This window comes from Procambarus clarkii, chromosome 40 (assembly GCF_040958095.1).
Source record: "Procambarus clarkii isolate CNS0578487 chromosome 40, FALCON_Pclarkii_2.0, whole genome shotgun sequence".
NCBI classification, from domain to species: domain Eukaryota; kingdom Metazoa; phylum Arthropoda; class Malacostraca; order Decapoda; family Cambaridae; genus Procambarus; species Procambarus clarkii.
In genome coordinates this window covers 13727791-13754463 of record NC_091189.1, presented here as the reverse complement: position 1 = coordinate 13754463, position 26673 = coordinate 13727791, and the positions used below count along the sequence as shown (strand labels likewise).

General features: G+C 37.6%; 1 protein-coding gene across 1 annotated transcript; it reads right to left on the bottom strand.

Annotated features, from left to right (window-relative positions):
- Positions 1-1391: 1391 nt before the first annotated feature.
- On the bottom strand, positions 1392-17271 carry Got2 (glutamate oxaloacetate transaminase 2). The gene is made up of 10 exons (XM_045741848.1): positions 17114-17271; positions 13342-13498; positions 8661-8789; positions 6932-7015; positions 6427-6564; positions 6050-6193; positions 4935-5046; positions 3507-3663; positions 2257-2416; positions 1392-2117 (listed from the first exon to the last, which is right to left on the bottom strand). Exons 1-10 carry the CDS (start codon positions 17191-17193, stop codon positions 1995-1997), a joined length of 1284 nt encoding a protein of 427 aa, XP_045597804.1. The 5' UTR covers positions 17194-17271; the 3' UTR covers positions 1392-1994.
- Between the last annotated feature and the right edge of the window lie 9402 nt (positions 17272-26673).

The window sequence follows — 26673 nt, the reverse complement described above, 5'->3', positions numbered from 1 at the left end:
ATAAGTATTTACATCTGTGTTTGCCATATTCCAGACAATAACAGGTGGCCACACAGTCAGCAGACAACACCTCCTTCCACCATACTATGCACGGTGCTAATTATCACAACACTCCTGCTACTATCAGAATCCTGGCAATTTTTATCAGTCAGGGGTCTTTAATACTATCATCGCTAAATAATACCAGTTACATATATATTTTGACATCTTTTAGGCGATGCTGTGGTCACAAGCTGAACAGCAGTGCTGTTAGTTCATTCTACATGTGCCAGCCTTGGTTGCTCACTCAGACTGAGGCTCTCACACCCAGGAATGTAGCCCACTATTTTTTTTTTTTAAATGGCATCTGTTTACAAGAGACTTAAGGAAGCTGATGTGAACTATGTAGCCGTGTGACTTAAATCTAAAGTGGCAAGTACTCCCAACCATACATAGCTATTGTGCGCAGTTCCACGACAGTTACTCACCCCAGCTATATACTGGTATGTATTGGGCAGTTTGAGGGTTAAGCCACCCAAGAGGTGGCATGGGCACGAATAGCCCATAAGTTTTTTTTTTTTTTTTTTTTTTTTTTTTTTAACAGTAACCCACCCTGATGGCTTCAGGGTTGTTACTGCAAGATTCAGGTACTCTTAAAGCTCTTCTAAGGCATTGGTTGCTTCACATTCCAGGAGATAGTGAAGTAGTGGATTTTCTGCGATTGTTTGGCAGAAGATGCATTCCCTCTGTCTGCTCACCAATCTCCCAGTTGCATCTGTAACTTAAACATAGTCTATATAACCGAACTGCTATTTCCATGTGGATTCCTTATCGGATATTTAATCTTTCTAATTTGGTGGCCTGAAGATACCATATTGCAGAGGGCAAACCTTCTGCTACTCTCTGGTGTAGTGTAGATGGGGTTTCTTTTGAGGTGTGCGAAAGTTTTGGGGGGTTTGGTGTTTTTTTATGTACTCTAGGCTGGGTTGGATTGTTTTATGTATCACTGGAAATGCAGCTGTGTGTATGGTCAGGAAATGGTCTGTGTATGATTTGCATTTTGAGTGTTTTGTGCAAACACACATGCAAATGCCTGTTGGTACTTCCAAAACTGGGTACCATTTGTTGGCATAGAAAGAGTTAAGCAGAGCCCTAGACAACCTGGAAACAGCAAGTGTCCCCACTCTAACTCACCGTTTGGAATTTGGGTTAGGTTTTGACATACAGTAAACACACAAGTGACAAAGTCAATGCTGCTTTCAAATCCTACACACTTTAGCAAAGAAGACACTACTAGTTAGTAAAGAGGTATATTGGCAAGGTTGAAGCTAACAGACATTTAATTCTATACCAGTTCCTAGCTAGCAATCTTAATATTGTATTAGGATTGGCAAGGCTAAATTAAACTTCAGTAAAGCATTTTTTTTAATTAAAGACATTAATCAATAGTAATAATTATATATACATTAATTATGAATTTTATATTTTATGTAAATGAAAAACTATCCAGGAATTCTCTTTCAAATTATGAAAATTTGACTTTAAATAATGATAAAAATTAACTTCACTAGTGTACCAAGAAGTTGAGAATGCTTTGGTCAAGTGTCGACATATTTGATATATAAAGTTCTGCTGTCTTGTCATTTTTACATACAGGATATATCTCTATACATGAATACAAACTAATTTAATTACAATATCCAGCTCAAGGATGTCAGTTTTCAGTACCACATGATCATTAAGGACTCAATTCATAGCTGCTCGAGCTTCATACATACAGTATATAACTTTGAAATTTAAATATGAAAAGTGACTAAATAAAAGACAAATTAGTAATTTTTGGAACTGAAAGGCCAAAAGTTGCCTCTAACTTAACTGGGACAGACAAGAGACAATGTTGTGAAATAATCTTGCATTATGTTTTATCAATTCAAATAATTGCAAGCCACTCTTCATTAATTTATATTTTCCTTTACATAAAAGTTTATTTAAATAATTTAAAGTTGCCATGGGTATTACTTTGTAACTTGATGCATTGCATGAGCTAGATACTCAACATTACCGGATGCCATACCAGCCACAGATATGCGGCCATCTTTGGTCAAATACACAGAATACTCCTTTGTCAGCTTTTCAACCTGCGAATATGTAAATATCATTTATAATATGAAATTCAGCAACACATTTAGAAATCAATTTGATTGTGTTATTTGATTTTGCAAATCTTTATTGCCATTTTTAGTTAATTTTTTTATATAATTATTTATACACACTTACCTGATCAGGTGTCATGCCAGTGAAGCAGAACATGCCAATCTGGTCTGTAATATGGGTCCAGTCCCGTACAGAGCCCTCTTTGGCAAGGAAATGTTTTAGTTGACTGCGCATGGTTATGATTCTGTCAGCCATTCCCTTCACATCCTTCAGCCATATAGCACTGAAACCCATGATTTTTTTTTTTCACAAATTTTCAGAGAAAAGTGCAATGCTGTACATATAAAAAAAATTGAATTTTTTCCTTGTTCAAAGATTATAAAATGTGGGGTAAACAAAGGCAGGTGTGTGGTATAGGAGAGAAGTGCAGTGGTACACAAAAATGGCAAGAACAGCTGATAACTGGGTCCTGTCGACTAAGCCAAGGAGAAAATTTGAATTGGCATATTACAGTTAATCAGTGGTAAGGTAATTCAAGCAGAAAAATCAAAGCCTCTGGTTCATGCTACAAGCTAAAGAATGAATCATTGAGTACTTTCCAAACTTGCCATCACTACCACTTGAAGATGTTCACTGAAGAGTATCCAGTGCCAATACCTTAGGAATTAGAAAGGCCAAAGCCATTTGGATCCCTTGTTACCCCCTCCTGTGATTAGCAGATTATGGATAATTATACCAAACCCCTGGTCCAGTAACAATTTGGGAAGGTTGTAAAAATGCAAGGAGTCACCTTCTCAGGTTGGTGGAGCAATTGCAAAACTACCAACAAGCCATCTGAACCTGATAGGAACAGGTCATACAAGCTATTAATGAATATCCAAATTCTCAAATGGTCAAAGCACACTTGAACATTTATGGGAGCAGAGCATAACCAAGTGCATTATAATTTTTAAACAGTTGAACTAGTAAATTCTATAACACGTCTGGCATAAGATTAATGTCTCAAGCATTACCCAAACACACAAATCTCTAGGTAAGAAGTCCCAGAAAAAAACTTTTGAGGAAATGGGAAATAACACAAGGAAAGGTAATCCTGACAGGGCAAACTACTCTAAGGACATCCAAGATGGGGAGCATAAACAATTGTGAAGTGCACTAAAGAAATAAACATTAAATCTTCTGCAATGGTAAATATGTAGAAAATGTATTGATGAAATCTTTTACCTTTTAACAAATCAATTCCACCTACTGAAATTTACAATTAAATTACTGAAAATACCAAATCTTGAACATACTATTAGAAGTGTATACATTGCTTGCTCATTTCATACTAAAGTACATTTTCTTTATTAAAACCATAATACAGTACTTACTGCAATTCTGGGTTGCTCAGAATAGTAGTGACAATGCGAGAACCATGAAGTGGTGGGTTTGAGTACAGAGGACGAATCAAGATCTTCACCTGTGACAGAACGCGTGCCGCCTCATCCTTGCTGCTGCACACAATTGAGAATGCACCAGCTCGCTCACCTATATTTAAGACCAATTATTTTTTTTTTTACAGCAAAAATTTCCATTTCCTGCCTGTCACCCCTCTAGCAGTGCATGAATATAAGCAACTCTTAGTACTATATATTCATGGTACAAGTGAGTTAATGAAGACAAGTTTCAATAAAACCCGATTGAAATAGGAACTCTTTGGTCCCTAGCCAGGTACACTTTTGCATTTAGTACAGTATGTGTTTTACATTTTTATTTACAAAAAAATTATTTATAACAACCCTCATCCACATGCATGTGGGATGAGGGGGAAATGGTTTTCATCATTTGATTTTTTATACTGGGGGGGGGGGGGGGGGACCACGTTTTGGGGGAAAAATGTACTGAATAAGCTAACTTGTTCCAATAATTTACCCAAAAAATAGATCTCAACATGTAAAACTTTTATATAATATCAGGTGAAGTGTCATTTTAATATTTAATTATAGAATGTATATTAATATAATATACATTCATTTTAAAACTTAGCCCATAAACATTGAAAAAAGGTGCAAGCATAAGTGTGGCAAGGATGTGGGGGGGGGGGCCATTAATAAGGTTTATTATCCCAATTATAAAGTTATAGGCCTATCCCTAACAAGTTGCAATATTCTTACAAAAGCAAGTGAAAAATAATTGCTAATGGCCTACACTCCAATAAAAAAAAATCACTGTTAACATTATTGAAGCTCAACAAGACAAGGCATTTAAAATATTTTACCAAAACTATCTACTTTGGGTAAGTCTTTAGGGTATGAACAAATACCTTTTAGCTTCAAAATTTCGGATTCAAATTCACACTACTGCAATATGAAATTAGTGTCTAATTTACGAATAAAGTTAAGGGTAGCCACTTATAAAACTCTTATATGCCATTATTAAAATTGCTATTAGGTTTCTCCTTCAATTACAGTTTTTATATCAATATAATTTAAGTTATACTCTTGTGAGACTTTAAAGCTATTGCTAAGATTTATATATGCATTTGGAGGAAATCCAACTTTTTGCAAAGTGTAGCAGAGCTTTTCATAGGCATTTGTATTGTCAAAGTCTACCAGGTAGGTTGCCAAGTAAGTGTTATTGTAGAAAAATTGTGCACCCCCTTAAGGGCCCCATTAGTCGAAAATATCCTTAAGACAGCTGTCCCTAATGCTCCATTACTTACCAAGCTAACCTACTTTCAAGTCAATGGCATCTTTAGTTCCAGCAGGGATTTTATTGTGTAATTTCTTTGTAAGTAAAAGTAATCATTAAGTACATACCATACAGTCCCATGTTCTTTGAGAAGGATTGGGCAAGGCAGATTTTGTGACCATCTGCCAAGAATTTCCGTACAGCATAAGCATCCTTAGTTACATCACCAGATGCAAAGCCCTGTAATATGGATTATTTATTTAGAGGCCTGCATATATAGTTTTTACTTATTAGTTTGTAAGTAGAATACACTTTCTTATAATTTACTGTAGGGAGCAAGTTCCTAGGAGCTAGGAACTTCAGTAAAATTTAAAAACCTAGGATCTTTAAAATTTTATTAAAGATGCTTCCTGAATCGGTGGACATACTCCCTACATTTATATCCAAGAAAGGAGTCCCACTCCAATATATTCCCTTATGTGTTCCCCAGTCACAACCCTTGCATGAACAGCACCAATGATGTTACTGTGCCAAAGAAATGTGTTACATTGAACTACCCTGACAAGAGTATCATATGAGAAGTGATAGGAAATATGGAATCTGTGAACATCTCCCCTTTTATATTAACTCTCAGAAAGAACAGTACTGTATATTAATTAAAGCAGTGGTCATTTTGAAGGAGTGAAAGTTGTATTTGCAGTGTAGATAGACGACAGTACTATCATCTATCCACGCTGTAGGGAAGGGAACTATCAGGAGAAATCACCATGCCGTTATGACTATACAGTATAGTACTGGGAAGGGATCAGGATAAGGATTTTGTATCTACACTAGTACTGAGGACCTCACACCCGGGAACGAGGCCCACAATATTTAAAAAAAAATGGTGTCTGTTTACAAGAGACCTGATGAAGATGAAGTGAACCCTGTGTATCCGCGGGCCATTTAAATCTTGCTTAGTACTCCAACATGTCACCTGACATGATGTGCACTTTTGGGCAAGTTACTCAACACGTCATGTGACGTGTTGTGCAGTTTAAGGGTTAAACTGTACTAGTTTAATTTTAATGATGCAGTTTCATTCAGTTGGTACCCCCATGTCACATGCCAGCATAGCTTTGCACGTTTACCCTTCAAATCATTAAGATATCTATATACTTGTGTCATGTCAGTTTGTGGAGAACCTGAATTTATACATTAGGAAAGTATCAGTATTTATCAATACAAACATCGGACAACTAACCTGATAAGCCATATCAAAGAATGGTAGAAGTTTCTTGCTCTTGACAACTTTGCTCAACTCGTCCCATTGTTCTTGTTTGGGGTCTACACCAGTTGGATTATGAGCACAGGCATGAAGCATTATCAAGCTCCCTTCAGGAATTTTCTGAAAATGATGCAAACAGTTTGTCATTCACAAAATTTGTAAAATAAACTATATAATTTTTCAGAATGAATCCTTTCAAGGAGATCCAATACCTATACTGGTTTATACATCATAAAAGACCCTGTAATACTATTCTCTTATTAAAATCTTTTCACTATTCACCGAATGATTTATTTTCACCACAATTACTTGTCTGGAAAGAATACCGAAAGTTAAAAAGGCCCATTACCAACCGAAATATCTTCCAGGGCTCCAGAAAAGTTGAAGCCACAAGTTTTTGGGTCATAATATCTGTACTGCTGGACTTCCATGTTAACGTGCTTGAAGATGGGTACATGGTTACCCCACGTTGGTGCTGGCAACCATACAACCTGTGTTTTATGAAGCATTAACAGATTTTCATACAATATCTACTCTTAAAACCCTATTAACCTTGTGCCTAACCAGGACATTAAAAATTGGAGGAAAAGTTTTACATGCTATTTTGATTTAACTGTCTAGGTAATCAAATTTTTATTAGAGAAAAATACTACACACACTGAGTTGTACTAGTGCTTTCCCAGCTCATTTTTAGTAGGACTTAACATTTTATTAGCATATACAAAATTAACATTATGTATTTCATTCCCTTTAGTTTTGTTAAATTTTTATGAATCAATGCATTATTGGGAATTAAATTTATTGCTTTTCCAAATAGTACATGACGGCATTTCTTCAAAGTCTGGAAGCGTGATTTACCTTTGGGCCTGGGAAAAACTTGGATAAGAAAGTAGAGCCAATTCGCAGAGCACCGGTACCAGAAATTCCTTGAACAGTCACATTCTAGAAACAAAAAAAAAAAAAAAAAAAAAAAAGTTACAATACACCTTAAAGCAAAGAAATAATAATTTAAAGTCAGCATTAACAATGCAGCGAGGGAATTCTTATTTAATCAAAAACTTGTGTGGACTCCTAATAATACCAGGCCTTAAGTGTTCAAAATAGGAATATATTTATAAATACAAAATAACTAGGTTGCAGTTAATGGAAGAGTTAATCTGCATCTCCCTCTTTTCTTAGGGGTATGAAGTTTGAACATATTTCTAGTGCTATCGAAATGATTTTTTCCAGGCACTGGGTCAGGTTTACATTTTCTCGCTGTTCTTCCCAGTTTATTTCTGTGAAGTCTTGGTTTATATGCTCCCAGTTTATCTGTTTATTATTGAAGTTGAATTTGCTGAAATCTCCTCCACCGGGAATCGGGCCTGGTTTTGAAGGTTTATTCCCCATGCTTGTCAGAACTTCAATTAAGTTGTGATCTGAGTAATAGGTATTTGTAATCATTATGTTCCTGATCAATTCATCATTGTTGGTGAAAATGAGGTCCAGCATGTTCTCCTTTCTAGTTGGTTCTACTATTTGCTGATTTAAGGCAAACCTGTCATACATCCGGAGCAGGTCATTTGCATGTGCCTATTGATTTGGGCTACTTCCTGGCATTCTTTCTGATATTACTGTATTAGCCAGGTACAGTACTTCCATTTCAGGTGCCGTAGGTTGAAGTCCCCAAGCAGGATGATGATCGGGGCTGGATTTGTGAGGTTTTTCCAAGCAGTGTTCTATTTTCATTAGTTGGTCTTCAAATTAAACTGCTGAGGGTTTGCCTCCGGTGACATATACAAGGACAATAACTACATTCAGGATCTCTATTTTTGATTATCAGCACTTCCACCATATCATTTGTGGTGTTAAGCAGTTCAGTACAGATGAGTGTCTTTGATGTAGAGGCTGACCCCACCCTGTAGCCGGTGTTTCCTGTCGCATTTGAAAAGATTGTACTCCGAGATCCATATTTCACCCCTCATGGTAGTCCTTTGTGCGAGTTTCCATTAGGGTGGGCAAAGTTAATGCTAAATTTCAATCCCAACAAATGTAAAGTAATGAAGATGGTAAAGGGAGAAAGAAGAGAGGTAGCTATAACAAAGTGTAGAGAAGGACTTTGGATTGGATATAATTACATATTAAGAGGTACACATAACATATGCTAACAACATTAGCAGCATATAGAACACTGGCAAACATTAGAGCATTTAGAAACCTAAAAGTGGATCTTTAGGAAATCAACAGACTTTGCTAGACCAATACTGGAATCTGCACTTTTGAAGCACAAGTAAAAAAAACATGCAGCCATTTATATCCGAATTAATGTAAAAAATCAACCACATGGTAAAGTAATGTGCAACTGTTTGCACTGATATTGAAACCACCTCTCCAACATGAATAAGGACCTTCTTTAAATGCCTAAGCAATTCCTTTAAAAGTTTAAAAGATGCCTTAATAATTAAAACTTAAAACAGAGTGTAAACACTATCAAATTAAAAATACAGCAAAGAACAAAATGTTCTACAACAAATTTGATTACATATATTTGATATAAAAAAAGTCAGTGTGCAAAAACATTCCTGACGAAAGTAAATATGTAACTTGCCAATCCATCAGCAATCACAGGGTTGTCTTCACCAATAGCAAGACCAATTGCCTTCTTACAAAAGTCTGCATTGCCAGAAATAGGCAAATACTCTTTGTCCAGTTTCTGGCTAATAAGCAGCTCCTCAGCCTGAAATAATGAAGTTAGAATTAGTCACCTTATCATTTACCACACTTTGTTATGTGTCTTATTCATCTTAATTTTAGATTATCCTCAATATGCTACAGTCAACTTAATGTTCTAAATTGGGACTAGACCCTTTATTGACATTCATTATATCCAGCAGTGGTAGAGCTATAATTAGTTTTTTTGCCAAATTACACAAAATAGGAATATACTGTACATTGATATTAAATAAGATTAATAACAAATGTGATTTACAAAATATATTGTATTTCAACCATAGCCAATGAAGACTGGTATTACCAGATCTTATGGTAGGCCTCAATACAAACAATATTTTGAAAACAGTCCAGTTATGCTCAAGAAAATACCACTTCTGTACATAAAGTATACATTTTAAAATATAAACTCTCACAGGAGCAGCAAGAGGAATGGCCAAAGGTATTGTTAAATTTTATATGTTCCCCCCCCCCCTCCCTTTTTTAAAATATTTCAATTATTTAAGATGCCACAACGAGGCATTCAAGATGATGAATTTCCCAGAATAAGTCGGGGAAGGAAACCTAATAGGTTAGTTTACGTCCCCCATGGCCAATTACCAGCCTTCTCAGGATGCAACCCATGACAGTTACCCAATTCCCAGGTACCCATTTACTGGTTATCTTGAGAGGTTATCTTGAGATGATTTCGGGGCTTTTTAGTGTCCCCGTGGCCCGGTCCTCGACCAGGCCTCCACCCCCAGGAAGCAGCCTGTGACAGCTGACTAACACCCAGGTACCTATTTTACTGCTAGGTAACAGGGGCATAGAGTGAAAGAAACTCTGCCCATTGTTTCTCGCCGGCACCTGGGATCGAACCCAGGACCACAGGATCACAAGTCCAGCGTGCTGTCCGCTCGGCTCCCTTAGGTAGGTGAACCTAAGTGAACCTAAGTGAACCTAAACACCTACCAGGGCTCCCTCCCTGGTAGGTGAACCAAGACATCAGGCCAAAGGAATCATGCACAAATGTCCATTTGGCTGCAGGACTCAAACCCAGGATCTTTTGGTTGTGAACAAAATAGTTTTACTGTAAATATATAGCTCTTTAAATAGCACTTTCTCTAACTAGCTGACATTGTAACTAAGGTGTGAAGGACAGATGAAATTGTTTATGTGATAATCTAAGACGAGGTCTGATAAAGACCTTTTGTGCCATCTGTAATGCTTTTTGCGCTACCGCTCACAGGATGGGTATGAGGTGCACAATAAACTAGCCGCCTACGGCGGCAACAACATTAACAAAATAGCACTGCCTGTTTCGGAAGAATACAGCAAACCTTAAGTGTCACCAATACTGTAACTGCAGTTTTTATTATATTTTCCTTAAAAGTGTGTTGCCTTTTCACCCTCTTGAATGTGTACAACTCAGGCATGTACTAAGCAGACTAAGCGGTCTCTAAGCAGAATTACCTTTGTCTTGGAATTCAACAGCCATTACAAACACTGCTCAAGCTTGGTGACAACCTTATATCAAGTACACTGCCACAAGAAAAAATACAATTATCATATTGGTAGACTAATAGTGCATATAAAATAAGTGAATAATAAGTTATTCATTAGTAACTTTTTTTTTTTTTAACAAACAAGCTTAAGGCAGATATTTATTATGCACATTCACATTATCAACCAAACTTCTGCTATATATAGCAAATTTGCACTAATGTAGACAGGCACCTTAACCACAATTACACCCCCCCTCCACAAATCCTGTGGCTCAACCAACCCAATTTTGGTCAAATTAGTCTATTACACTGATGCTGAAAATCAAAACTTGAATACTATCCCATGTTCTAATACTCAAATTCGTCAAACTTTAGCCATTAACTTTCTGCAGTAACCAACTGCTACAGCCAAAATTTGCCAATTTTCAATATACTAATACAATTCTTATTTCTGCTAACAGAGCTTTTCTACACAAATTAATACTGTACAGTACCAAGATAAACTACTTTGCAAGCTGGCTAGCTAACCAATAGTTTAATATTTTCAGCTCCAAATTCCTGTCCAGTGAATGTATGCACTTGCTCCACTAACAGTCTTCAATTAACTTCTTGTAACCTACTGTATTATATTATGTATTATAGTGGAGGCCTAATGGCCAAGTGAACAGCACTCGGGGTTCGTAGTCCTAAGGATCCAGGTTCGATCCCCGGAGGATGTGGAAACAAATGCGCAGTTTTTTCGCCCTGATGCCACTGTTCACCTGGCAGTAAATAGGTACCTAGGAGTTAGATGCTATGGGCTGCTTCCTGGGAATGTGCATGTATGAAAATTAGGATCAAGGACTTGCCCAAAAAGTTTTATGTGCTAATGGCTGTACAAGAATGCAAGAACTTTATATTAACCCTTAAACTGCGCAAATCCTCATATAATGTGTGACATTGAACTCTGTTTTTTAAATTTTCTGAAACTTTCAAATGTTTTGTGAATAATCTACTAGGCAAATGCTCCAACTTTGTCTTAAATGATACCAGTGTAACTTGAAAAACAAGAATAAAAAATAATTATAGAATTGAATATTGAAAACTTCAGATTTTGAAATCAGCTGCAAAAATATAAAAATACTTAGTATCACCAACTATTCATTTGTTGTTGTTGTTATGCTCTCAGAATAGCATATGATCTTCATCTTCATACATTTAGAATATAGGTTTTCAGTATACAGTAGTTCACTATAAAAATATTTTAATATGGCATTTGAAATATGCACAAATTTTGACTGCAAAAATTAACTCCAAACGTTTAGTTTATGAAAAATCAAATCTATAGGGGATTGTAGAACAGACAGCTGTGCATACTATATGTAAAAATGGTGAGAATTGGTCAGAAACTACATTTTAGGATACTGAATTAAATTGAAATTCTAGTTATAGATATAATTGAAGTTGAAGTTATCGACAATGAATAAGGCAGTTCTAATTCACAAATTTACTTGTATGTTGTAATAAACATTGTACTTGAGTACGAATGCCAAACAATGTGAAAGTTGTAGGTAAATGTGTGTAGAAATGAAGTCAAGAAAAAATAGCCCCCCCCCCCAAAAAAAAAAAAATTACTGCACTGTATAGGGTTAATAATTATAATGATTTAGTGAATATATTTAGGGTATACTTTATAAAGTAAAAAAAAAAGTCCTAATCTGGTCCCTAATCATCAAAACAACCTAAAGAAACAAGGAAAATAGATTTTTAAATCTGAAAAAATCAGCCCAAAAAAATTCAAAGTCCCAAGTTCTGAGAGTTGTAACCGATTTATTTGCTGACCAATTTAATTCTGGCTTCAGATAGTTAGGGACAAGTATGAATTCTCCAGGATGTAAAGGTTAAAACAAATTCAAATTATAAACAAAGGAGGAAAAAACACTTAAAAACCTTAAACAAATTCCCATAAACAAAATATTTTTTGGACATTGTTTAAAGTAACTGATAACATTGCCCAATGAATTTACTGTATATGATGTATAACAAAATAAGAGCATAACATTCACGCTCATTATTTGTGTTATGTATTACTCACCAATGCTATAAAGGCACCAGCTGTATATCCACTTTGTGGACACTTCTTGCTATTATTATTCTTTGTGCGTCGGACAGGTGCTTGCATCTCTATTATTGTTCCAGTTAATAGGAGCCGTTCTCTTTATCAACAAAACTTTTTTTTTTTTTTTAATATTCGTCTAAAATCAAATTTCTGAAAATATTTTGATGAAAGTTTCACAAAGCTGAAGCAAATAAGTTGGGAGGTTTGTTTAACATTCTTAAGTAATTTTTTCACAATTTGAATATTTTCCGAATTATACCCCCCTTCAATATCACACACGCATATTTTGCACAGTTTAAGGGTATAAAAAAAAAATGCCTCCATTGCATTCAGCTCTCTGGTTAACAGTGCCAATGAAGAGTCCCCTGGCACCCTAGCATATACAGTATTACAATCAGGCAACCTACTGGAAGCAACAACTAGAATCATGCCAACCCCTCAGAGGTGGGGATAGAGGAACCACTCACTAAGGGAAAACCTACCAAAGACTGAAAGAGGGTTACAAAAACAAATATTTGGTATGATGAACAAATGCTTGATAAAAAAAAAAAGTATAAATTACATCCTCTACTTAATGGCAGGACTAGTCAAACCAAGTGTTCTAACCCAGCACTCCCAACCCCACTCTCCTGGTTCCCTTTATTATGGTGGTGGTTATATCCTCTTATCTGGTGCCTTACTTTACCCCCCCCCTCCAACATGATTTACTAACAGCTTCCCTGCCTCATTCTGGTCTACTACCTGTAGACTGAGATGGTATTGGCACTGGGGTACTAGTAAAGAAACTATGGTAGGAAAGTCACCGAAAGGCTCCCAGAAAGAAGCATTTCGTACTTTTGACAATAACTACCTCCACCCCTCCTCCCCACCTTTCCCCAAACTGCAACTTCCCGAGTGCTAATTCTTTAAAACTTTCCTAACTTTTTATTATCATTATTAAAGCATGCACTAAAAATGTTCACATTACACCCACTGACCTTCCTAACAGAGGGCAGCACAAATGGTTTGCCATTATCATCACGATAAGCACCCACACCAAGGTTAATCTTCTTAGGGTTTGTGTCCCGCTTGAAGGCTTCTGTCACACCAAGGATGGCATCAGGAGGGCCCATTTCCACCCCACTCCACCAGGAACTACATACAGTATACCAATTATATATTAATAAAATACAAATTATTAACAAATTGGACACTGTCCAAGGCCAATATGCTAAGTAAAATTCAGACATTTTCATCTATGGCAAGCAGTTAACCCTATGAACTTTTATAGTGCACTTTTAAAACCAGAATATAAAGAAATGGCTACAAAGACTTCTCTTTTGTAAACCTTTACATGCCTACAAAAAATGCATTCAAAATACTATACACAAGTATGCATGAGAAATAAGCCAAAGCTTGGCATTGCAATTGCCTTTGCTACTGTTCAAGGCATGAACTTACACTTTAAATAGAGTACTGTAGTGTTTGAAAGAACACAGTTTAATATTAATTCAAACAATTAGCATATTTGAGTTCAATCAAAGCCAAATTATCCCTCATTTCCCTGAAGGCCACCATTTCTATTGGCCTCAATAGGCACAGGGAAGCTGGCGGCTTGTCAAAGCATCTAGTTGTTTCCGATGATTTTTCCAACTAGATTTTGAACCGAAATAATGTCATATATAGTACTGAAGTACTTTATTAATAATTTAATATTCTTCCAAGATGCCAGTAGTCTACAAACACTATTGCAATCCATATTAATTGACATATTATATATCATTTGGGCATTAATTTACCCTTATCCATCTACCTTGGGTAGATCTGTGTATGGTATGGCACCACCACAAGCTACTGTACAGAGGAACCTTGTGCGACGAGCAGCCCCATCTATGAGCATTTCAGGTAATGAGCAAGCCACTTTCAGAAAATTTTTCTAGATTGACGAGATTCTGATCTGTTAACGAAAAAACTATGTGGTACTTCCTAGCGTTCCCGCAAATTCTCCGAGACCTCCGATGACAGTTATTTTATCGCGCAGAATAAGCATCCCTCTGCATTTTTTTTTTTTATTACAATTTGTAACCCACGATGTAGTAACTTTTCTCCTCCCCATCGTCTCCCTCAAGCCAGCAGCGACTCCTCTTAAAAGGTAAAGTACAACTGAAAACAGTAAAACAAAACATTTATAAAAATTACATGTATTATAATTACATTATAAAATTTCATATTGATGTTTTTCAGGGGTTGAACGGATTAATTGTATTTCCATTATTTTAAATGGGGAAATTCATTTCGCAAGACGAGCGTTTCACATGACAAGCTCGGTGCCGGAACGGATTAAATTCAGTAACCAAGGTTCCTCTGTACTCAAGACATGTCTTACACATCAATATTAACTGACAAAGCTCTTGTAGATGGATGTATTAGAAGCCATGATCATCACTAGAAATATATATAGTATCCGACATTCCTAAAGTATAACAATCTACGGAAACACGGCACATAAAAAAGGAACCCCATCATATGGAACTAATAAACCTGGCACACAGACATTACTACAGTATTTTATGTTACTATATAGTCAAATTAAAAAATATATGAGCATAGAAAACTATGCTGTACTAGCACAAGTTTCAGGAAATGTATTTTATCTCCTATGACATTAACAAAGTACTGTATTGCAAGTTTGTCTATTGTAAATAATGCACACACTAAGCTTTTACTACTTGCAAGACCGTGTACTATAACGGGCTACTGTAATTAGATCAATCACTACCCTTTAACTATCACATTTGTGATAGACTAAAACGTCAGTAGTAAATTAGAAATGCAAAATATCTGGGCTTTAAGAACAATTTGATCCATTTTTTGAACCCCTTATGACTAACCATTTTACCACCACCCATGCTGAAATTACACATACGTGTGTATAAAAAAAAAAAAAAAGTTAATGTTATAAGAATATCACTAGGTGGGCAGTTTCCGTGGCGTAGTGGCAAGACACTCGCCTGACGTTTCGTGAGTACTTTGTCCTGGGTTCGTATTCTGGCCAGGAAAGATTTACTGCGAGTCAATCCTTAACTGTATCCTCTTTACCCAACAGTAAAATGGATACGTGGATGTTAAACGATTTGGGAGGTCGTATTCTGGGGAATATTTGGATTAAAGACTTGCCCGAATTGCTATGGGTGCTAGTGGCTGTACAAGAATGTAAAAACTCTTGTATATATAAATAAAAATAAAAGGCAAAGTAGGTTTTAAAAATCTGTTAAATATATCTGATATGAAGTGACATATCTGCTCAGAAGGGAGTACAGGACCTCTAAGAGGCCAAAACCATTTAAAATTTGTCTACTGCTAGTATAAAAAAAAAAAAAAAAAATTAGTAGTTAGAACAGTTGTCTGACATTATATTGGAATCTGACTTAAATATCAGTTGGGTCAACCCGTGTATCATTCCAAAAATGTGCAACCATTTAGGAATAGATGAATGTCCAAAGAATATGGTTGAAAACATCTCTTAACTTAAAAATTATTTATGTAACCTCACACACGTATAGGTTAGGTCTGTAAAAGGTTAGGTTCGGTTAAAACATATCTTGGTTTCAACAAAGTTAATTTTTAAGTGTTATGGCAGGATCAGGTTAAATACCTGATCAGGTATTTAACTATCAGGTTAAACCTACCTTACCTCTCTATTGTCAACCAATTTTTTTTTTAAAGAGCGCTGTTTGTCGACAGAATTGTATTTGTGCTGCTTTTTCAGCTATGTTTTCATTCCATGTTTTCATTTTACTCTTTATGCTCAATTAGTATTAAGCTTTAGTCATTCAAGTTTTTCATGCCCGAAACGCTTTGTGTAATAGTGGCTTTAGGCATTGTATGTACTAGCCCTATCTATAAATCTATCACTCTTTGTAAAATCTCTTGTATGTATGTACCTTACCTAAATAAACAAATAAAAAAAAATAAAAATAGGTTTTAAACTCTTAGCAAACCATCTTCAATACAAAGTTATTTTATCTATATCCAATAAACAGTATCATGGGAGAGGGGGGCTTTAGTTTTTAATTTTATTTATATATACAAGTTCTTACATTCTTGTACAGCCATTAGCACGCATAGCATTTTGGGCAAATCCTTAATCCAATTTTTTTCCAGGAATACGACCCGTCAAATCTTTTAACAGCCAGATACCCATTCGTAGCTGGGTGAACAGAGGCTACGGTTAAGGATTGGCACCCGGTCAATCCTCCATAGCCTGGATACGAACCCAGGCCAAAGCACTGAAAGCGCCGGGCGAGTGTTACCACTGCGCCACAGAGACTGCACCGGCTGTCGTCATACAGCGATTTTACTGAACATTTCGTACCCAAAATTGTTTGTAATCAGATTTGAACACCTACGTCACCCACCCTAACAATATATACTCTACAGTACAGTACAGTACATGTAATTAGAAAACGAACTTCGCGAAATGCAAGTAGAGTATACCACTGGACCAAACCTCCCCGTGACTACCATCTTGGCAATAATGGGTTATTTCATGGACACAATTTACATTTATTTCGTGGAAAATTAGTTGAATTTAGGTGTGGAAGTGATGTTATGACCTTGCATGTCCTCCGATGTATTGTAGGTAATCAATGTTGACGCCGGCAGGTCCAAGGCCGCTACATCAAACTCTTATCTCCGCCAAAATCTTGAGTTTAACAAGGGAATAAGACATTGAGAAGATTGAGGATACGAAGCGGATGAGGGATTTACCTTGGCCTGGAGGTGACATTATAGAGAGCAGCGTTGTGGCGGCTGAGGAGCGCCAACGACCTCATCTTGTTCACAGCCATGATGATACTGCGGCTGCTGGCTGGCCCGCCATGCTGCACCTCGCCTTGCGCACTCCTTCACGCACACCGTACCTCACACACGGTACCTCACGCCCTACACTGTACCTCACACACGGTACCTCACGCCCTACACTGTACCTCACGCCCTACACTGTACCTCACGCCCTACACGGTACCTCACACACTGTACCTCACACTACACAGTACCTCACACACACTACACAGTACCTCACACACACTACACGGTACCTCACACACACACTACACAGTACCTCACACACACACACACTACACGGTACCTCACACACACACACACTACACGGTACCTCACACACACTACACAGTACCTCAAACACACACTACACAGTTCCGCACACACACTACACAGTGCCTCACACACACTACACAGTACCTCACACACACTACACGGTACATCACACACACTACACAGTACCTCACACACATTACACAGTACCTCACACACTACACAGTACCTCACACACACTACACGGTACCTCACACACACTACACAGTACCTCACACACATTACACAGTACCTCACACACTACACGGTACCTCACATCCACTACACAGTACCTCACACACTACATAGTACCTCACACACACACTACACAGTACCTCACACACACACTACACAGTACCTCACACACTACACGGTACATCACACACTACACAGTACCTCACACACACTACACAGTACATCACACACTACACGGTACATCACACACTACACAGTACCTCACACACTACCTCATACACACTACACAGTACCTCACACACTACACAGTACCTCACACACATTACACAGTACCTCACACACTACACAGTACCTTACACACTACACAGTACCTCACACATTACACAGTACCTCACACATATATGCAACTAAATGTCACCCAGAACTGTAGGACAAGAGCTACGAGGAGAGGTTAGAGGCATTAAATATGCTAAAACTAGAAGCTAAAAGAAAAGGATGCGATATGATCGGTACGTACAAATTTGTAACAGGAATCGATAAAATTGATAGGAAAAAATTCCTGAGACCTAGAACTTCAAGAACAAGAGGTCATAGATTTAAAGAAAATTCACTTTCGCAAACAGAGGGTAGGCGGTTGAAACAAGTTAGGTGAGAAGATGGTGGAGGCCAAAACCGTCAGTAAGTTCAAAGCATTATACAACTAAGAGTTCTTGGAAGACGGGACATCCCGAGCGTAGCTCTCGTCTCATAATATTAATTTATATTTGAGAAAATTCTCGTTTTGAATGAACAGCATGTAAAAATTTATGAATACGTCTGTGGAGTCGGCCACTGGATGTAATTTAATGGACTTGAGTCGAGGACGGGTTGCCTCGACCCAAATCCATTCCATCCAGCGGTCGACCCCAAAGGCGCATTCATCTCTTTTAACACGCTGTTCATTCAAAACAGGAATTTTCTCAAATATAAATTAATATTATAATATATTAGCATATTGTGCATATATAGGCATAGGTTAGATTAGGTGTTTAGGTTCTGTTGGTGATTATTTGTATTTGTAGTACGTGGGTGAAGCATTTACATCGTTGTGCTTTCAACAAAATTCGTCAGTGAAGCACTTGTTCCGGAAGTGTTCGAACGTCATCAATTGAGAGTCGTGTGTAAACTGTTTTTTATTCAAGAACAGGGGTTTGGCGGGTGTATTTGGTGGGTATCATTTAACCAGTGCCTAAATATGTTCAATAGAGTAATATTAAATAATATTAATTTATATTTGAGAAAATTCCTGTTTTGAATGAACAGCATGTTAAAATTTATGAATGCATCTTTGGGGTCGACCGCTGGATGGAATGGTCTGAGGACGGGTTTCGTAGCGCATACCTCTCAGTTCTAGGACTACTAGTCTGGTGGCATACCTCTGAATCTTTTCTAACTTTGCTTTGTGTTTAACTACGTTTGAATTCCAGGCTGGAGCTGCATACTCCAGGATTGGTCTGACGTAAGTGGTATACAAGGTCCTGAACGATTCCTTACACAAGTTTATAAAGGCAGTTCTTATGTTGGCCAATCTACCATATGCCGCTGATGATATCCTTTTGATGTGGGCTTCTGGGGGACAGGTTCGGTGTGATATCGACCCCCAGATCTTTCTCTATATTTGATTCTTGCAGGATTTCATCTCCCAGATGGTATCTTGTGTTCAGCCTTCTGCTCCCTTCTCTTAATTTCATTACTTAACATTTTCCTGAGTTGAACTTAGTAGCCATTTTCTAGACCATTCCTCCAGTTTGTCCAGGTCATCCTGTAGTTTCTGTCTATCTTCATCTGTCTTGATTCTTTTCATAATTTTTGCATCAACCCTGCCTGTGACCATAAATGATCTGAGTGTGTGTGTGTTGTGTGTGTGTGTGTGTGTGTGTGTGTGTGTGTGTGTGTGTGTGTGTGTGTGTATTCACCTAGTTGTGCTTGCGGGGATTGAGCTCTGGCTCTTTCGGCCCGCCTCTCAACTGTCAATCAATAAACTCGAATAATCAGGATGAAAGAAACGCTGCCCATTTGTTTCCGCCATCGCCGGGATCGATCCCCAGACCCTAGGATAACGAATCCCGAGCGCTGTGCACTCAGCCACCAACTAATGTGTGTGTGTGGTGTGTATTCTCCTAGTTGTGCTTGCAGGGGTTGAGCTCTGTTCTTTCGACCCGCCTCTCAACTGTTACTATTTCCCCCCCCCCCCCCCCAGGAAGCAGCCCGTGACAGCTGACTAACTCCCAGGTACCTATTTACTGCTAGGTAATAGGGGGCATCAAGGTGAAAGAAACTCTGCCCATTGTTTCTCGCCGGAGCCGGGAATCGAACCCAGGACCACAGGATCACGCGCCCAGCGTGCTGTCCAGTCAGCCACCGGCCCTGTAATCAGTGTAATTGCCTAAGTGTAGTTACAGGATGAGAGCTACGCTCGTGGTGTCCCGTCTTCCCAGCACTCTTTGTCATATAACGCTTTGAAACTACTGACGGTCTTGGCCTCCACCACCTTCTCACTTAACTTGTTCCAACCGTCTACCACTCTATTTGCGAAGGTGAATTTTCTTATATTTCTTCGGCATCTGTGTTTAGCTAGTTTAAATCTATGACCTCTTGTTCTTGAAGTGCCAGGTCTCAGGAAATCTTCCCTGTCGATTTTATCAATTCCTGTTACTATATTGTATGTAGTGATCATATCACCTCTTTTTCTTCTGTCTTCTAGTTTTGGCGTGTTTAATGCTTCTAACCTCTCCTCGTAGCTCTTACCCTTCAGTTCTGGGAGCCACTTAGTAGCATGTCTTTGCACCTTTTCCAGTTTGTTGATGTGCTTCTTAAGATATGGGCACCACACAACAGCTGCATATTCTAGCTTTGGCCTAACAAAAGTCATGAACAATTTCTTTAGTATATCGCCATCCATGTATTTAAATGCAATTCTGAAGTTAGAAAGCATAGCATAGGCTCCTTGCACAATATTCTTTATGTAGTCCTCAGGTGATAGTTTTCTATCTAGAACCACCCCTAGATCTCTTTCTTTATCAGAATTCTTTAAAGATTTCTCACATAATATATAGGTTGTGTGGGGTCTATGTTCTCCTATTCCACATTCCATAACATGACATTTATTAACATTAAATTCCATTTGCCAAGTGGTGCTCCATCTACTTATTTTGTCCAGGTCTTCTTGAAGGGCATGACAATCATCTAAATTTCTTATCCTTCCTATTATCTTAGCATCATCAGCAAACATGTTCATATAATTCTGTATACCAACTGGTAGTTCATTTATGTACACAATAAACATCACTGGTGCAAGAACTGAACCCTGTGGTACTCCACTTGTGACATTTCTCCATTCCGATACATTGCCTCTGATTACTGCCCTCATTTTTCTATCAGTCAGAAAATTTTTCATCCATGATAGAAGCTTACCTGTCACCCCTCCAATATTTTCCAGTTTCCAGAACAACCTCTTATGTGGAACTGTCGAAAGCCTTTTTTAGGTCCAGATAGATGCAGTCAACCCAACCATCTCTTTCCTGTAATATCTCTGTGGCTTGATCATAGAAACTGAGTAAATTCGATACACAGGATCTTCCAGATCGAAAACCATACTGTCTGTCTGATATTATATCATTTCTCTCTAGGTGTTCTACCCATTTAGTTTTGATTTAGTGTGTGTCTGTGTGTACTCACCTAGTTGTACTCACCTAGTTGTGCTTGCGGGGGTTAAGCTCTGGCTCTTTGGTCCCGCCTCTCAACTGTCAATCAACAGGTGTGCAGGTTCCTGAGCCTATTGGGCTCTATCATATATGTGTGTGCGCGCGCACGTGCGTGCTCACCTAATTGACCTCAATATCACTAATACAAAATTATCCACTGAAACAATACAGATAAAGACTTAAAATATGCATTTTAATTTATGCTTCTAAGCATGACTAAGAACAGTTAATATCAGCGTGGTGAGAGAAGGAGTAATGATGACACAACAAATTAATTAAATTCACTTTTCTTTAATTGCCGGGTCGTTGGGGACAGGAATGCCTGTACTTACGTATATATAGGCTTATCAATGTCCCCTTAGCCCAACTATATATAATGACTTTCCCAAGGATGCTGTCTACAACAATTCCCTAACTCACTGTCTATTTTACTACTATAGGTGAAGAGAGGCATCAGGTGAAAGAAAACGTTTCTGTGGTTGTGAACCGAGGGTGAAGATCACTGTGTTACAGGACCCATAAATGACCGACAAGGGCAGGAAGCTGCACATGTCGGCGTGTCAAAGGTCTACCAAGAGGGGTAGCAAGAGCCTAAGCTACTCTATCCCTGTGAGATGTATTTCTTTCTTATCTCAATAAACATACTTGAACTTGAACTTGATACATATAAATTGTGACACTAGCTCTCCACATATGTCAGTTGCTTAATTTAGAACCTGTACTTGAGGTCGATCTCGAATCATTGTTGATGTGACGACTTATATTGAATTTTGTAACTAGCTCATCAAGATTGTAACTTGCTTAGCTAAATGAATTGTGGGGTTCAGTCCCTGAGCACATTATGTGCCTCTGTAACCCTTTCCACTACCCACAAGATGGGTATGGGGTGCATAATAAATGAACTAAACTAACTAATTTGAAGGTCTACCTATTTTTCCAGAGGATAACGCAGTAATATAAATTTTCTCTGTATCAATAATTAACAGGCAATTTAGTAAAGGAAACATTTGCTTGACTCCAAGCTGGCCCTCCATGCAGGTACCGTAGGATTGACATTTAAAAAGGACAGAGCAGCATAACCTGTGGAGAAAACGGCATATTTCTCATACGTTATCTTGGGAGACCTGAGTTCCTTAACATTAACTGGGTATATATATATGCTAGAACTGTTAATTAAAAGCATGTATTTTACTTCAATTACTGTTCAGGGTGTATTTAATTATAGACCATATACCTACATATTATGGGTGGTAAATAGCAGAAAGGTTAGTCACACAGCAAGTGCAAGAACTTAACCCCGGTGTTCTTTAAGCAACAAATAATTTGCATTCGTGTTGAAATAGTTACATTTTATTTTTTGTTAATCATGCACCTTAGATGCAAGCATGTAACGGGCGGTGGAAAGGTTAGTTATACACTGATCACTGAAAAGACAGTTATACACACTATAGTTATACACTATACGTACAGCAGGCAAACTGGGTTACAAACTGGGCTCACCCACAAGGTTATAAGCGCATGGAACCGCCTACCCGACAATGCCGTAAATGCAGACTCTGTTGAATTTCAAAATCAATCTGGAAAAAGATTATCAAGGCAAATGGGGGGTACCTTCGACAAACTGGCGGCTTCCTGTCCCTTGTCGTGGCCACTAGTGTTAGTGGTCCTCGGGTAAACGATTAAAATTGTGGGAACTATAGTATAATTTTTTATAAAATATTTGGACATTTCTTGAATATTAGTGATAAAATTGTCTAAACTCATAGATTGGTTTTTTTTACATTCAGTCGCATATTATTTTGCTGAGACAATATATACATTATATCTACGTCAGCAGCAGCAGGGTGCAAGCTCGTAGATATTGTATACTTTATGCTGTGCCAAGCCAAACGGTGCACGGTAACATCAATTGTTATTATTGGATAATCTATGGATAATCTAGGTGGCTCTTCTTGTAGTTGTATGCAGGTCTTCTTCCATGTTTGTATGATGTGGCTCAACTTGCATGGCTGTATGCTGTGGCTCTTCTTGCATGGTTGTATGATGTGGCTCTTTTTGCACGTTTGTATGATGTGGCTCTTGTATGGTTGGTTGTATAGTGTGGCTCTTGCATGGTTGGTTGTACAATGCCGTTTTGCATGGTTGGTTGTATAATGCCGTTTTGCATGGTTGGTTGTATAATGCCGTTTTGCATGGTTGGTTATATATTATCTTGCATGGTTGGTTGGTTGTATGATACGACTTTTTGCATGGTTGTATGATATAGCTCTTGCATGGTTGGTTGTATAATGTGGCTCTTGCATGGTTGGTTGAATAATGTAGCTCTTGCATGGTTGGTTGTATAATGTGGTTTTGCATGGTTGGTTGTACAGTATAATGCCTTTCGTGGTTGGTTGTATAATGTGGTTTTGCATGGTTGGTTGTATAATGTGGTTTTGCATGGTTGGTTGTATAATGCCTTTCATGGTTGGTTGTATAATGTCTTGCATAGTTCTAATGATATGGCTCTTCTTGCTTGGTAGTGTAATAATGCATAGAATAGCAGTGTAGATTTCACTTTGTCTCAGACTCAAAGTTTTGTTGAAGTTCTAGGTGTGTTATTGTTCTCAGGCTGGTGATAGTAAATCTAATGTTCTAATCAGATGTTATTGTTCTCAGGCTGCTGATAGACTATCCAAGTTTATAATTAACTCCTCTGATAGCTGTGCTTTGGCCAAAGCAACAGTTCTGTCATGCATTAGACTAATATCAGATAGAATCCACAAGGAATTAACTCTGATGCCAACATTAATAATAAGAAGTCCCCTATAATTATAAGACGTCCCCTATAATTATATTTTAAGAGCAAAGTAGATGGAAAATCCCTTGGTGTTCACATTGACAACAAGCTGAATTTCAATTGCCATATTCAAATTAAATAAACAATTCTGAAATAGTAGTCATTCCCTCCAAAATCTGATACTATGTACGATACTAAAATCCTCACTCTGCCTTGGTAGCACTTTTATTATTCACTCATCTATTCCTGTCAGACCTACTGTAGCTAGGGATCTACTACCCATTATTACACAACATGAATCACTAGTTAGAACAAATTCCAGTCCCAGGCAGCATTCTGCTTCCCTTACTGAAAACCCTGAATATATTAAATATCAAGTCATTTCACACACTCTCAAGTGTACTCTATATTTATAAAACTCTGAACTGCAATACTAATCCTGACCTCAAATACTGCCTAGAGGGCTATAACAGAACCCCGGGCACCACACAGAAAACAAGTATCTATTTGACATTCCTTAAGTGCAACTCAACAAAAGCAGAAATGCAATGGAAATTAAAGGTCGCAAAATGTGGAATGGACACCATAATTCGTCTCGAGTATTTCCTCCATTTGCATTTAATTTAATTCAACTTAACTCCTTTAAAAAACACAATTGTTACATGCTTGGGTCTAAATCTATTTTTTTTTATTTTTTATTTATTTATTTAGTTTTTTTTTTATTTTCTACCACAGACGTGGCCACACATTTACAATACTAACCAGCATATATACATTTTCTTCTGTCCTCCATGGACAGGGTTAGAGAAGTGGTCTAAATCTAGTAACAGATGTCAGGCCTAACAATGCACATCACATCACAACAATCATAACAACAACACTATTATATAGCAAGTTGATGAAGAGAAGGTCCTAGGAAATTTGCTCAACAAGTAGAAAAAAAAAGTGCCAGTGACTACAGAACTTTATTTAGAGAGATGACTAAATGAGTGAGCTGAAGGAGGGTAGTAGAAAGCATAAGCCAAGAGGAGGATGGGACTACAGAAAGAGACTTTCTCCAACAAATCCAGTGTGAAAATGAGCAAGAAAGATGACAAAACGAAGTAGCAATTCCACAAGTGAAGAGAGGCCACTTATGATTACTCTGTTACCTCTGAAATACCCATATCTTATTTCAACTGAAGATGATCCTCCAAATACCTTCTTAATCTTAAGAGGCTTCATCATTATACCCGCATACACCCATGTGTGGGTAACATTAGTGTCTTTTTGCTTATACCTGTACTTGCATCCTATTTTTTTATTATACTTAAGCAAATCCTATTACCATTCCAGTCCTGTAAGTTTCAGAACACACATGGGTCCTATTATTATACTCTCACAGGCCCCATTAGTAGGTACAGTATAAATATGGGGCCAGTGGGAGTCTCAGTCTCCATCTTTATTATGGTGCACTTACATGGTCTCCATTTTCAATAAACTGTTCCACTGAGTTCATCATTCCTATGTCAATGTATGCCATCCTCAGTACATCCAGACCATAATTATACCCGCACAGACTCCTGCCAATAAACCATAGAGGCCTCATTACTATACTCACATTGATACAGATAGAATAAGAGTTTGGGCTCAAATATCAGCCCGTCCTCTTGAGCATTCCCAATATCGCTAAACTGATGTACTAAGTTGCCCGAGCCTAACCTAACTGAGGACCCATGAATAGAAAATGGGACATAACATCAATGTTGAGCCATTATGATTTTAAGTACACCAGTTTTTGGCTATTTGGGGATTTATGTGTCAAAATTCAATGTACTATTCAAGAGGATAGTACATGTACTATTCAAGGGCTGCAAATATCAGGGGCTGGAACTTATTCTTTTCAGTGAATATCCACAAAATGCCTACTCATTATATCAAGATGAGGACCAGAGTATATATACCGACATACAACAAAATTAGAAAGTAGAAATTTGAACTACTGAGTTGGACAAACTGAAAAACTATTTTTAACTCGTGTTGCTTTAACAAACTAAACTAACCTAACCTAACCTCCTTAAGTTAGTACAGTACACGATATCGGAGGCCCAATATAGTACGTGTGTGTGTTATACTAGGCCTAGGAGTATTTAATCTTCATTTATTTTAAAAGAATTTTTTACGTCAGTATACTACATAAAAACATAACATATGAATATGTGACTATTGATCATCATCACAACAGGTACTATCTAAACAGGTACAGTGGGGCCCTGTCTGGGCCGTTCCCTGAGACAGATGAAGTCAAAATATCATAGGTCAAAACAAATTTTCCCATAAGAAATAATGGAATTAATTCATTCCACACCCCTAAAAATTTTAACTTAAAACATACATTTTATACCCAAGTGTTACCGAATAACACTTTTGTATTTATATCTTGCTTTGAATGAGGACTCTTGTTGACATATGGAAGATGG